Genomic DNA, 12,336 nt, shown 5'->3' with positions numbered 1-12,336 from the left:
CCTGCTTCCAGTTTCTCAAAGTCAGATAATAAGAGGTGCTGTATGGAAAGAAGAGAGCTCACTCCGGTCTGTTTGTGCCTCTCGTCGTGGCGCGGTGAAGCCACCAGGAGGCAGCAGAGCAAACACATCCACTGTCAAATGTTATTGTTAATTATGATGCTATTTTATTTTATGTATTATTATTATCATTATTATTATTATTGTTGATGATGTTAATAGCAGCAGTAGTAACACATTTCTTTGACATACAATACAATGACTTTCTCTGTTTTTTTTTGTTTTTTTTTTACAATATAAACTATTCTATGACTTTTTTTTCCTTTACATCTTTAGGACATACTATACAAGGACTTTAATGGCATTTTGTTCTGATAGATACTGTCCTATGACTTTTTTTTTAACATACTGTGTAATTACTTTCTTCGACATTTTTCATGACATACCACAACAGACTGTACAGTTACTTTTTATACAACATATGTGTGTATATATATATATATATATATATATATATATATATATATATATATATAACCTTTTATGACATTTTTCATGACATACTATTAGGTGACTTTTTTATGGCATAATACACTTTGATTTTTTCTGTTTGTTTGTTTTTTTTTTTTTTTTAATTTTTACGACATGCTTTACTATGACTCTTTATGACATAACTTTTTGTGTACCTGCAGTACTTTAACTGTAAGAGTATTTTTACTGTGCGGGCTGTGAGTGTGCGGTTCCCACGCTGACTCCACAGAGACACGCGGTGGATGCGATTAGTTGAGGATGTTCCAGTTTAAGTGAATATTGGAAGAGTCTCTGAAGTCTGACGGAGCGATGAAAGGCCGCTCTGTCCGTCTGATTCGCTCTAATCCTCCTTTTCATCCTTTCTTCTTTGTTTCTGCTGGTAAAGAAACTTTGAGCCGAGGATCCGTCAGGCTCTGACCTGCTGCATCACGGTGTTTACAGGGATTTGATCTAAAAGTAGAGACATGAGTACTTTTACTCAAGGTGAATTTAAAGTTTGAGGCTTTTCCTTGTATCAAAGTATTTTTACACTATAGTATTGATACTTTTACTTAACTAACCCTCTGAAACCTGGATCACTTTCCTCATGCTGCTTTCAGACATCTTTCACAATATTTAACCCTCTGAACCCTGAGCACATTGGTGCGATTACTTTTTTTTTTATATTGTTTTTATTTTAAAGATTATTTTTGGTGCTTTTTATAGGACAGCTTTTGTAAAGAAAGGTTTGACAAATTGCAAAGAAATACAAAATAAAATAAAATAGATTTAGAAAATTTTATATTTTATAATTTTATATTTTTCAAAAAGGCTAGGGGAAATGTTTAGGGAAAACTGTATTTATAATGACCATAATTACATATTTAGAATATTGTTACAACATCTCTATAATTTTTAAGCATTTTTTACAAGTTTTCCTGATTTGTTTGTTGTAGGTTTTTACTGTTGTTCTAGTTTTAATTTTTTAAACTGAATTTCCAGTATTTTTCTTGTACTTTTTACTAATATGTTGCTTATTTTGGGGTCATTTTTTTCTTTCATTGCAAACTGCTTTCTTCTCGTGTTTTCGATGGAAAGAAATTAAGCCAATTTTCTCAGGTTTCAAAGGGTTAAAAGCCATGAATTCTTCTTCCATCGCTGCATTCAGGCGATGAAATCTGTCAGCAGTTTTTGTTTGTGTGATTCCTCGGTACAGTAGATCTGTCGGGGTTGATTTCTCGCGTGCTGGTGTCGGAGTGAGTCTCTCTCGATGACGGGCGTCGCTGTGTTCTGGTCTCTGGACTCTTTCAGAGCCGAACAGAAAATCAGTCGAGTCTCATAAACTCTGCTGCTTATTAAAAACTTCACGTCCTGTTTTCAGTCCAAACAACCCCGAAACTTCAAAGACACTGATGTAAAGTTTTGGTGGTTTTTCTCTTTCGTCTGTTTCGCCTCTGATGTCAAAAACTCTCACTTTTATTATTGTTGGGCGAAAAAAAAAAGTCCAAAAACCGTGATTGTTTTACAGGTTGATACACGTCATGTTTACGGATACAAGTTTATCGTGTTTAATTCATTTATTTACAAAATCATTTCGCATTTTAGAAAGTAAGACCCATTTTCTATGAAAAGATTGAAATTACAATCAACCAGCAAATGTTTGACATTTTTGCTTAAAACGACAAATCCGTTTTCAAAATTTTTCGTGATTTATTGTCTTTTGATCAAGTAATGGATTACATTACAGCTCCTGAATGATGGATGAAGAGAAAACGGTACCTGAGTCTGGTCATCGCGCCACAGATGATTTCTTCTCTTTGCTTTGTGCTCGTCATCATTTCATTCACCAAATCTGACGAGAAACAAGCAATTAAAAAAATTATAACTCAGAAATATTTTGACTTTTTCAGTATTTCAGGCATTTATGTGAAAATTGCAAATGTGCATAAAAGATAAGAACAGAAATAAACTCATAGACAGAATGAAGAAATATTAATCAGTTACAGAAAAATTAACTTTATTACAAAAACACACATGTGGAGACACTCTGCTTTCGTCCTGCAGTGGTTTTCTGAATTTTCTGGATGGAAAAATATTTTGACTCACTTCAGGTTCAGATTCAGGTCTTCACAAATAAAACGGAGACATCAGGTCCAGTTTGGGGTTGCTTTTTTTGGTCATAATGTTTGTGACAAACGCAGGACAGATCTGTCTCCTGTTCGTTCAAATGTGGCGGTTAAAACGAGCGTGGAGACCAGCTCCAAAAACGCAAACGTTTTCATACTAATAAAGTTTTTTCTCTGCCAGCAGATCGACGACTGACGTCCTCAGCTTTCAGGAAAATGTCCCTCAGCTGCTCACTTCCTGTTCGGGACCGAGGCGAGGACATCATTGAAGGCACAAAGTCGTAATGAAGCGATTTCTGTCCTCTGTGTCCTCAGGTGAAAAATCCAGGACGTCCCTCAGAGACAACCTGCAGCTCGGGGACAGGAAGTTTGTCACAGCGGCTGCGTTCACACTGTCGCAGATGTCCTCTGCACAACGAGACGTTTTTTGGGGTTTTTTTGTCCAAAATTGTCACGTCTTATCCCTTTAAAACCTGGATGGACATCACTTTTCTGCATTCAGACATGTTTTTTACAGGTATTTAACCTCCGGACCTCTGAGCGGATTGGTTTTGATTTCTTTAGAGAACATGGAGGGAAAAACAAAGAGAACCTGGCAAAAAATATCCTGCAATTTACGAGAGATCGGTCATTTAGAAAATTATTTAAAGATTAGTTTGTTGGGCTTTTATTGCCTTTAAAGGAAAAGACAGTTTAATTGTGAAAGGGGGTGACATGCAGCAAACGGTTGAGGCTGGAATTGAACCTGCGGCTGCTGATACAGCCTCTGTACATGGGGTGCTGCTCTACCCACTGAGCCACCAGGTGCCCAAAACTAAACTAGATTTATTATCATCATAATTACATTTGACATTATTTCAGAGAATTATTAACTTTTGTCATGTTTTTTTCACATTCCCTTTTTTTGTACTTTTTACTAATTTCTTGTTTTTTTCTCATTGCCTTCCTCCCATGTTATTAACCCAGCCTTCAAAGGGTTAAAGTAATTATGACCTCATGTTGTGTCAATCCCGCCGGCGATCAACGCGATTTTAAAAAAAAGTGTGTTAATCACAGACTTGAATCTGATCAGGATTTAGGCGTTTACGCTGACGGCACCTGAACCTCAGACTGCGAACGTAAACCTGTGACGACCACAAATGATCAGAGATCAATCGTCTTTGTGCAACACTGGAAATACTTTTTTGTGTCCTAATGTCCAAGAAAATAGATTCTAGAAACGTCCTAAAATCCTGAGAATGTCCCCCGGGTAAAGCAGGTTTGTGTCCCTGAATCAGAGTTTCAGTCAGTCCAACAGATGACAGACAGTGTGGACGCAGCCGGCAGCGGGAGGACGGACGACTCGCAGCGTGAGACGAAGACGTCCACCGCTCACACCGCAGACGCACGGTGACCCAGGGAATCGTGGGAAACCTCTGAGCCGCCTCCCTCTGAGTCCGGCTGAGGAACCCGGAGGGAGGGCGACGAGGACGAGGACGGACTCTGGTCATCGTCTGCTGTCTCTGAGTCCTTTTCTCTGTGTCCGTCCTCCTCTCTGTCAGCGTGTGTCCTCGGCTCCTCCTGCACCTCCTCCCGCTCCTCGTCCTCCTCGCGCTGCAGGGCGTTGAAGCGCTCCACCACGCAGTGCGCCGTGAGGCGGGCCTCGGGGTCGTGATCCCAGCACTCAGTGATGGTGGAGCAGAAGACGCTCATCCCCTGGAGGACAGAGGACAGCAGTGAGACATCGGAGGACACAGACAGAAGTCCTCCTTTAACCCTTTGAAACCTGGAGCGACATCACTTTTCTTCTGCTGCTTTCAGACGACTTTCGCAAGCATTTAACCCTTCGCACCCCGAGCAAAGCGGTGCCGCTTCCTTCAAAAACATGGAAAAAAGGCGAGAAATGTTCCTCAGAAATCAAGAAATGAGCGGCTCCATAACATGAAAGGGTAAAAACTCTGCGCCGTTATCATAAATGCAGATTTAAAATTATGTTAAAACTTTGCTTGATTTCTTACATATTGAACAGGCAATGAGCAAAAGTCCTAGAAATGACCCAAAAATAGCAAGAAATAAGTTTTTTTAAAAAAAATTAATTTAAAAATATAAATTAAATCAAAAAAGAAATGCTTTAAAATACTAATAACTATGTTAATAATTATCTATAAATATGCCTTTTTACCATGTTTTTTAAAATCCAATTTACTCCTTATTGCTAATTTTTGGGTAATTTCTTCTTTCCTCAACTTCTCTCCAAGTTTTTGAAAGAAATACATTTTAAATTTTATAATTTATTTTAAACTTTCCTTTATTTTATTTTCGTTGTTAGTTTTCAGGTTGTTTTTTTGTACTTTCTACTAATTTATTGCTATTATTTTGTTACATTCTTCTTTTGTCCATTTTTCCACGTTTTCTAAAGAAAAAAGCCACCTTTCTCAGGTTTCAAAGGGTTAACGTGCGAGTCGGGGCTCTGACCTGGTGCTGCGTCCACGCTGACGGGATGTCCGGCCGTCCTCGGTCCCTCAGCACCAGGTCTCTCATGCTGTCCACGCAGGGCTGCTCACACACCTTTGAGCCGAACGCCGGCTCATAGCTCTTCACCTCTGCAACACACACACACACCACACACACACACACACACCACACACACACAGAGACACACACACACACACACACACACACACACACACACAGACACACACACACACACACAGAGACACACACACACAGACACACAGAGACACACACACAGACACACACACACACACACACACACACACACACACACACAGACACACACACAGACACACACACACACACACACACACACACACACAGACACACACACACACACACACACACACACACACACACAGACACACGCACACAGACACAAACACACACACACACAGACACACACACACACACACACACACACACACAGACACAAACACACACACACACACACACACACACACACAGACACACACACACACACACAGAGACACACACACACAGACACACAGAGACACACACACAGACACACACACACACACACACACACACACACACACACACACACACACACAGACACACACACAGACACACACACACACACACACACACACACACACACACACAGACACACACACACACACACACACACACACACACACACAGACACACGCACACAGACACAAACACACACACACACAGACACACACACACACACACACACACACACAGACACAAACACACACACACACACACACACACACACACACACACACACACACACAGACACACACACACAGACACACACACACACACACACACACACACACAGAGACACACACACAGACACACACACACACACACACACACAGACACAAACACACACGATTCGCTAAATCTTCCAAAAACTCATCATCAGTAGGAAACGTCAAACACCTGTCTCAGAACCCGAAACACGGAGCAGCTCGTACCTCCGATGGCGTTGCAGCGGGACGCCATCTCCCAGTGGACCAGAGCCATGGAGTACACGTCCATCTGTTTGAAGGCCTCCAGGTCCTCCAGGTTCACCCTGGACTCAAGGACCTCAGGAGCCATGTAGCGAGCCGTCCCCACCTGGACGGGAGGACGCAGAGGAGTCCGATCAGAGGAGTTGTGCTCTGTGATTTATTTCAGCGGGGGACACTCAACCTGCTTTTCACGGGGCCAGGGGCCAATCACAGCGGCCCCAAACACGTTTCTAGGATTTTCTGACATTTGTAGGGTGATAGCTAATTTCTAGGATTTTTAGGATTTTAAGGCATTTCTTGGATTTTAGGACGTTTTTAGGATTTTTGGACATTTTTTGAATCATTCTCACGTTTCAAAGATTTTAGGAAATTTCTAGGGTCTTCAGAAATTTGTAGGATTTTAGGAAATTTTTAAGGATTTTAGGACATTTTTCTACGTTTCTAGAATTTAAGAACATTTCTTTGATTTCAGGCCCTTTTATGATATTTCGGACATTTCTAGAATTTTAAGGCATTTCTTAGATTTTATGCCTTTTGAGGAATTTTGGACATTTCTAGGATTTTAGGTCCTTTCCAAGATTTTTTGACAGTTTTAGAATTATTCTCAAGTTTCCAAGATTTTAGGACAATTTTAGGAATTTCGGACATTTCTAGGTTCTTCGAAAATTTCTTGGGTTTCAGGCCTTTTTGGGAATTTTGGATGTTTCTAGGATTCATTTCTAGGGTCTTAGATGCTGTTTTATGTCTCTGACACCTTATGGAGACTAAAAAGACAAAAACTGTTCAGTGTGAATCACTTTATTTTTTTTGTTGTGAATTGGAAAATGTTTAGGGGCCACCAGGGGCCCTATCAGGGGCCAGACAGATTACCTGTCCACTGTTGGCGTAGTCGTCCACAGTGAGCGAGAGGTCCAGTCTCAACGCCAGACCGAAGTCACACAGAGCGCACTCCGTCCTGCTCTTCATCACGATGTTGCTGCTCTTCAGGTCCCGATGGGCCACCGGCACCTTCACACACACGCACGCGCACACGCACACACGCACACACGCACACACGCACACACACACACACGGAACAGGGTTCACACACTTTTTCATGGACAAAATTTCAAAACTTTTTCATGACTTTTCAAGGACCCCAAAATGTTTTGTTTTATTTCATGCCAAACTTGCTCGGCATTTTTCAAATTAGATCTATACTCAAAAAAGAAAAAAGTGGCAATTTTTTTTTTAAAAATTTAAATTTAAACTTTTTAGGCAAATTATGATGAAAACATTTTGGCTTTTTCTTTTTCTTTTTTGCAAGTTTTTAAGAAAAAATGTTTTTTAAAAATTCTTGGCATTTCTAGAGGAAAATATTTTGGCCATTTTTTTCTTTAAATACCTTTGGTGATTTTTTTTTAAGGATTATTTTTTCTTCATTTTTTGGGGGGCAATTTAAGCAGAAAATATTTTAGCTTTTTTCTTTAATTATTTTGGAGGATTTTGCAATTTGGAAATTTTCGATGCCTTCTAAAATCACAGGTATGTTTTCTTTTAAAATCACCAAAAATAAGCACATCTATCCCTGAGAAAAACTGCCAAAACAGAAATTATCGCTGGATTTCCACATTTCCGCTGGTCCTTGAACACATCATGAGAAAAAATATCTTGACTTTTCCAAAACTTTCAGGGTATTCTTAGTTTTCCAAAACTTTTCTGGGATTTCGCAATTTCCAGGACTTTTTCAGGTTTTCCATGACCCTGGAGAGAAGAGCAGAGGTCGGACTGACCTTCGGGGCGCCGCTGGGCGTGGTGTCACTGTGCAGATAAGCCAACCCGCAAGCGATGCTTCCCGCCATTGAAACAAGCTCCTCCCAGCTCAGCGTGTTCGCCGTCAGGAAGTCCTGCAGGTTCCCGAGGCTGTGATAGGCCAGGACCAGCCAGTACTTCCTGTGGGCGTGGCCTGGCGGGCCCCGTTCCTCTGCCGCCAGGAACCGAACCACGTTGTCGTGCTCCAGCATCGGGTCGGAGAAGATGGAGCACTCGTTCCTCCAGGAGGCGTACTCCACCGCTGGAAACACCTTCACCGCCACCGTCTCGCAGCTGTTAGCCCCGCCCCTCTCGCCCTGCAGCAGGCACGCTCGCCAAACCTCGGCGAAGCGCCCCTTCCCCACCAGCACCTCCAGCTTGATGGGCAGCGGCTCGGCCCGCCGGCTAGGCCACTCCGTTATGTCACTGATGACGTCACTGCTGGGGGACGGCCCCTTGGCGTTGCACCCCGCCCTCTCGGGACCGCCTCCTCCCCTGCCTTCCCCCCTCCCTCCCACCCCCCCACAGGGCAGGTCGAAGGCCTGGTAGAGCTCCTGCGTACGTTTGGCGGGCCAGGCGGGTCGAGCAGGGGGGCCCGGTTTGTCAGGACGGTGCGTGCGGTAAAAGTAGAAGGCGGCGGTGGCGACGATGGCGACCAGGACGGGAGGCACGAGACTCACCACGACCACGGGGACCACGTCTTTACTCTGCAGCTTCGAGAATCCTGCAGGGGACACACAGGAGACACACTCAGCTGGGTTTGTCCACGGGACACGTTTAAAATGACAAGAGGCCAGGGGCCAGTCCCGGGAGCCAGTCACGGGGGCCAGTCACATGGCTCCAGGATTACAGGACATTTTTCAGATTTTAGGTCATCTCAAGAAATTTAGGACATTTCTAGGATTTTAAGACATTTGTAGGATTTTAGGACATTTGTAGGATTTTAGGACATTTTTAGGATTTTCGTACATCAGATTTAGGACGCTTCCAGGATTTTACAACATTTCTTAGATTTTAGGACGAGCTCTATTTTGACGCTGTTTTTGCACTCTGGCACCTTGTGGAGACTAAAAGTACAAAAAGTACTTCACAGTGAGAATCACGTCATTTGTTTTGTGTGTTAGAAAATAGTTGGGGGGCCACACGGCAGCCTGTCATGGGCCAGATTTGGCCCGCGGGCCGTACATTGAGTATCACTGTCATAGATTAATCTCTCCCCCGTTCGTGTGTTTACCGTTGGCGCCTTTGTCGAAGATGAGCTTGTCGTTGCACTCGTGCTCTCCGTGGCAGCCGCAGACCATCATGGCTCCGTCGGCGGCGGGCTGCGGGATCATGTGACACTCTCTGGAGGTGAAGTTCAGCAGCAGGCCGGCGTCCACGCCGTCCAGCGGCAGCGTGGGGTTGTGACACATGGTGTGCACGGTCATCGTGTCGTTGTGTTTCCTCCTGGAGGAGCAGAGGGACAAACATCCGAATGATGAACATGTTCGTGACCTGAGTCTCGGCGGGTTTCAGTTACAGATTTGTGCAAAACTTGAGCGATATTTTGGGAAAAGGGACAAAGTTTATTTAGATTGATCATAATTACATATTTAAAATTAATTTGCAGCATTTTTAAAAATTATTAAGTTTTTTATTTTTTTAACTTTTTAAAAATTAATTTTCAGGTAATTTTCTTGTACTTTTTTCTAATTTCTTGCTCATTTTTGGGTAATTCCTCCTTTTGTTGCTCGTCATTGTCTTCCTGCGTTTGCTCGGCCTAAAAAGGGTTAAGACTGGCCTCAGATGGGCCTCGTGGTTGATGAGATTTGCTCTGTGTTTTTTAAATAAGGACCTGCAGAACGCGAGTGGCGTATAACTCGGATAACTGATTCTTGAGTCGAGTCTGAGCGGCTCCGTCGTGACCTTTGACCTCTGTAAACTTTGGCCTGAATAAAGCAGCGTGCGTCTCCTTTCTCCGTTCATCTTCTCTGCTCTTATCGCGGCTTCCTGCAGCTATCTGGGAGGGTCGGCCCGGCTGACGTGAACAGGAAATGAGAGGGGTGCAGCGAGGGGGATCCCGGCCGAGCTTCGTTATCCAAACAAAACCCCGAATCAGCACAAAGTTTCCAAACCCAGCAGGAGAGCGTGTGAGCGTCTGAACTGTGAGGAGACAAACTGCAGCCAAGTGAAGTTTCTGTCACAGCGGCGAGCGCAGAGAAATGACACGCTGCAGCACACACACACACGCACGCACGCACGCACGCACGCACGCACGCACGCACGCACGCACACACACACACACACACACACACTTCAAAGTGTTTCTGACTTTTGACTCAACAGAACAAAACCAAAGCCGAGCGGCTGCACGTCCACACAAATCAAACAGCAAAGAAATACAGAAGAATAAAAGCCAGCAGACTGAAATCACTGAAATCAATGAAATCACTGAAATCAGCAGCTCACTGAACCCGACGTGTTTGAAAAAAGAGTTCGGATGATCTGAGTCAGATATAATATAATATATATAATACCGAAGCTTCAGCTGCTCTCTGTGTTCACTGCTGAGCATTTAGCTCCGATTAACCCTTTGAAAGCTCAACAAACTGCTTTGATTTCTCGCAAAAAAACAAGGGGAGACAAACAAAACATGGCACAAAAATGAGCAAGAAATGAGTGAAAAGTCACAAGAAAATTTCCTGAAAAAAACAAAAAGAAGAAAATTACCCCAAAATGCAAAATATTACAGAAATATAAATGTATACATTTTTTCTGTAATGTAACTTAAAATATATAACTATCATAGTTACAGATATATCTTCTGGACTTTTATTGTCATTTAAAAAAATGTTCATTGAAATTTCACTGAGGTTTTCTTTCAAAATAAGTTTTTGAGAAAAAAAATGCGTAAATGTTTAAATTTAAAGAAAAATGTGTTAAAAAAAACTTTTAGAAAAAGAAGTTTAAAAAAAATCCCATTTTTAAAAAGAAAAAGAAAACGTAACCAAACTGCCGTCGCGCGTCGAAACTCTTTAAAGCTTTTTTACGTCTTCAGACACAGAAAATAAATTCGCTGTTATGTTACATTATTGTATTTTAATTTATTACACATAAACATTTTCCATGATTTTTCTCATAATGTTCAATGATTTTTACTTGTTCCACTATTTTTCCAGGCCTTGAAAATGTGATTGTGAAATTCCATGACTTTTCCATGTTTTCCATGACATTTATTGTCCATGATTTACCCCGGACAGTGAGTCATGGCCACGAATTCAAGTGCACGATGTTACTTTTACACATCGATGACTTTTGGTTTCACATTGGACACAAATTGCGAATAAAAGTTGAACAAACTGAAAATAATCCAAGAAAAGAAATCTGAATCTGTCAGCTGCGACAGGAAGTCGTGCACTGACCACATGGCGACGCAGATCTCGTCGATGGCGTTGCAGAAAGACGACAGGTTGCAGTTAGTGAAGCAGACGCTGTCTTTGCAGACCGGGCTGGAAACCTCGCACCACTTACACAGGTTGAAGCTCAGGTGGCTGAAGGGCTGGACGACACCTGGAGCGCCTGCAGAGACACAGAGGACAACGTCACGGCGGGGTCCTCACACTGTCCTCCAGAGACATTGTTTAAGAAAGAAGTGATGTTGTTATTGACCTCAACTGACTGGTTTGTTCCTCCTGCTGTCTTCAGTACATAAAAGTTTCCTCAAAAATCACCAAAAATTTCCACTTAAAAACTTTAAAATTACCAAAAAAACTTTAAAGAAAAAAACCCCAAAAGTTTAAAAGAAAAAATAAATCACCAAGCATTTTGTTTAAGGAAAACAACATAATTTTTTAAAGGAAAATCGCCAAATTAGAAAAAAGAAAAAAAATACAAAAAATTTTAAAGAAAAAAACAAAAACAATGCCAAAAAATTTCTAACAAAATAAAATTGCCAACACTTTTTAAAACCACCTATTTCTTTTTAAGAAAAATAAAGTCAACCAAACTTAAAAAAAAACAAACAAAAAAAACGTTTAAGAAAAATAAAGTCACCAAAACTTTAAAAAGAAAATATTAAAAGAAAAAAACACTGCAACATTTTTGAAATAAAAGCTGTGAGTCGAGTCCTGCTCACTGCAGCTCACTCGTTTCAACTCCAACTGTGACTTTACACTTCACACACTTACAAATTTTATACTTTAAGTACATTTTCATCATTATACTTTTGCACCTTTACTGTATCATTTTCAATGCAGTACTTTAACTTGTAATAGAGTATTTTTACAGTGTGGTATTAGTACTTTTACTGCAGTAACAAATCAGAATACTTTCTCCCTGGCTGTTTAAATCTGCTCTGCCACGTACAGAATCACATCTCAGTACTCTGTGTGTGTGTGTGTGAGTGTGTGTGTGTGTGTGTGTGTGTGTGTGTG

The 12,336-nt window shown here is 41.6% G+C and overlaps 1 protein-coding gene across 1 annotated transcript in view; it reads right to left on the bottom strand.

Annotated features, from left to right (window-relative positions):
* Positions 1-3,408: 3,408 nt before the first annotated feature.
* LOC121948665 (TGF-beta receptor type-2-like) overlaps positions 3,409-12,336 on the bottom strand; it is a 12,202-nt gene continuing 3,274 nt past the window's right edge. The window contains exons 2-8 of the mRNA XM_042494065.1: positions 11,326-11,518; positions 9,159-9,370; positions 7,906-8,648; positions 7,004-7,141; positions 6,098-6,239; positions 5,088-5,215; positions 3,409-4,328 (exon numbers count right to left, since the gene is read on the bottom strand). Coding sequence (XP_042349999.1) covers positions 4,005-4,328; positions 5,088-5,215; positions 6,098-6,239; positions 7,004-7,141; positions 7,906-8,648; positions 9,159-9,370; positions 11,326-11,518 — 1,880 coding nt within the window. The 3' untranslated portion in view covers positions 3,409-4,004. The remainder of the gene's footprint in view (positions 4,329-5,087; positions 5,216-6,097; positions 6,240-7,003; positions 7,142-7,905; positions 8,649-9,158; positions 9,371-11,325; positions 11,519-12,336) is intronic.

This window comes from Plectropomus leopardus, chromosome 10, assembly GCF_008729295.1.
Source record: "Plectropomus leopardus isolate mb chromosome 10, YSFRI_Pleo_2.0, whole genome shotgun sequence".
Classification (NCBI taxonomy): Eukaryota; Metazoa; Chordata; class Actinopteri; order Perciformes; family Serranidae; genus Plectropomus; species Plectropomus leopardus.
This window is presented reverse-complemented; position numbering and strand designations above follow the sequence as displayed.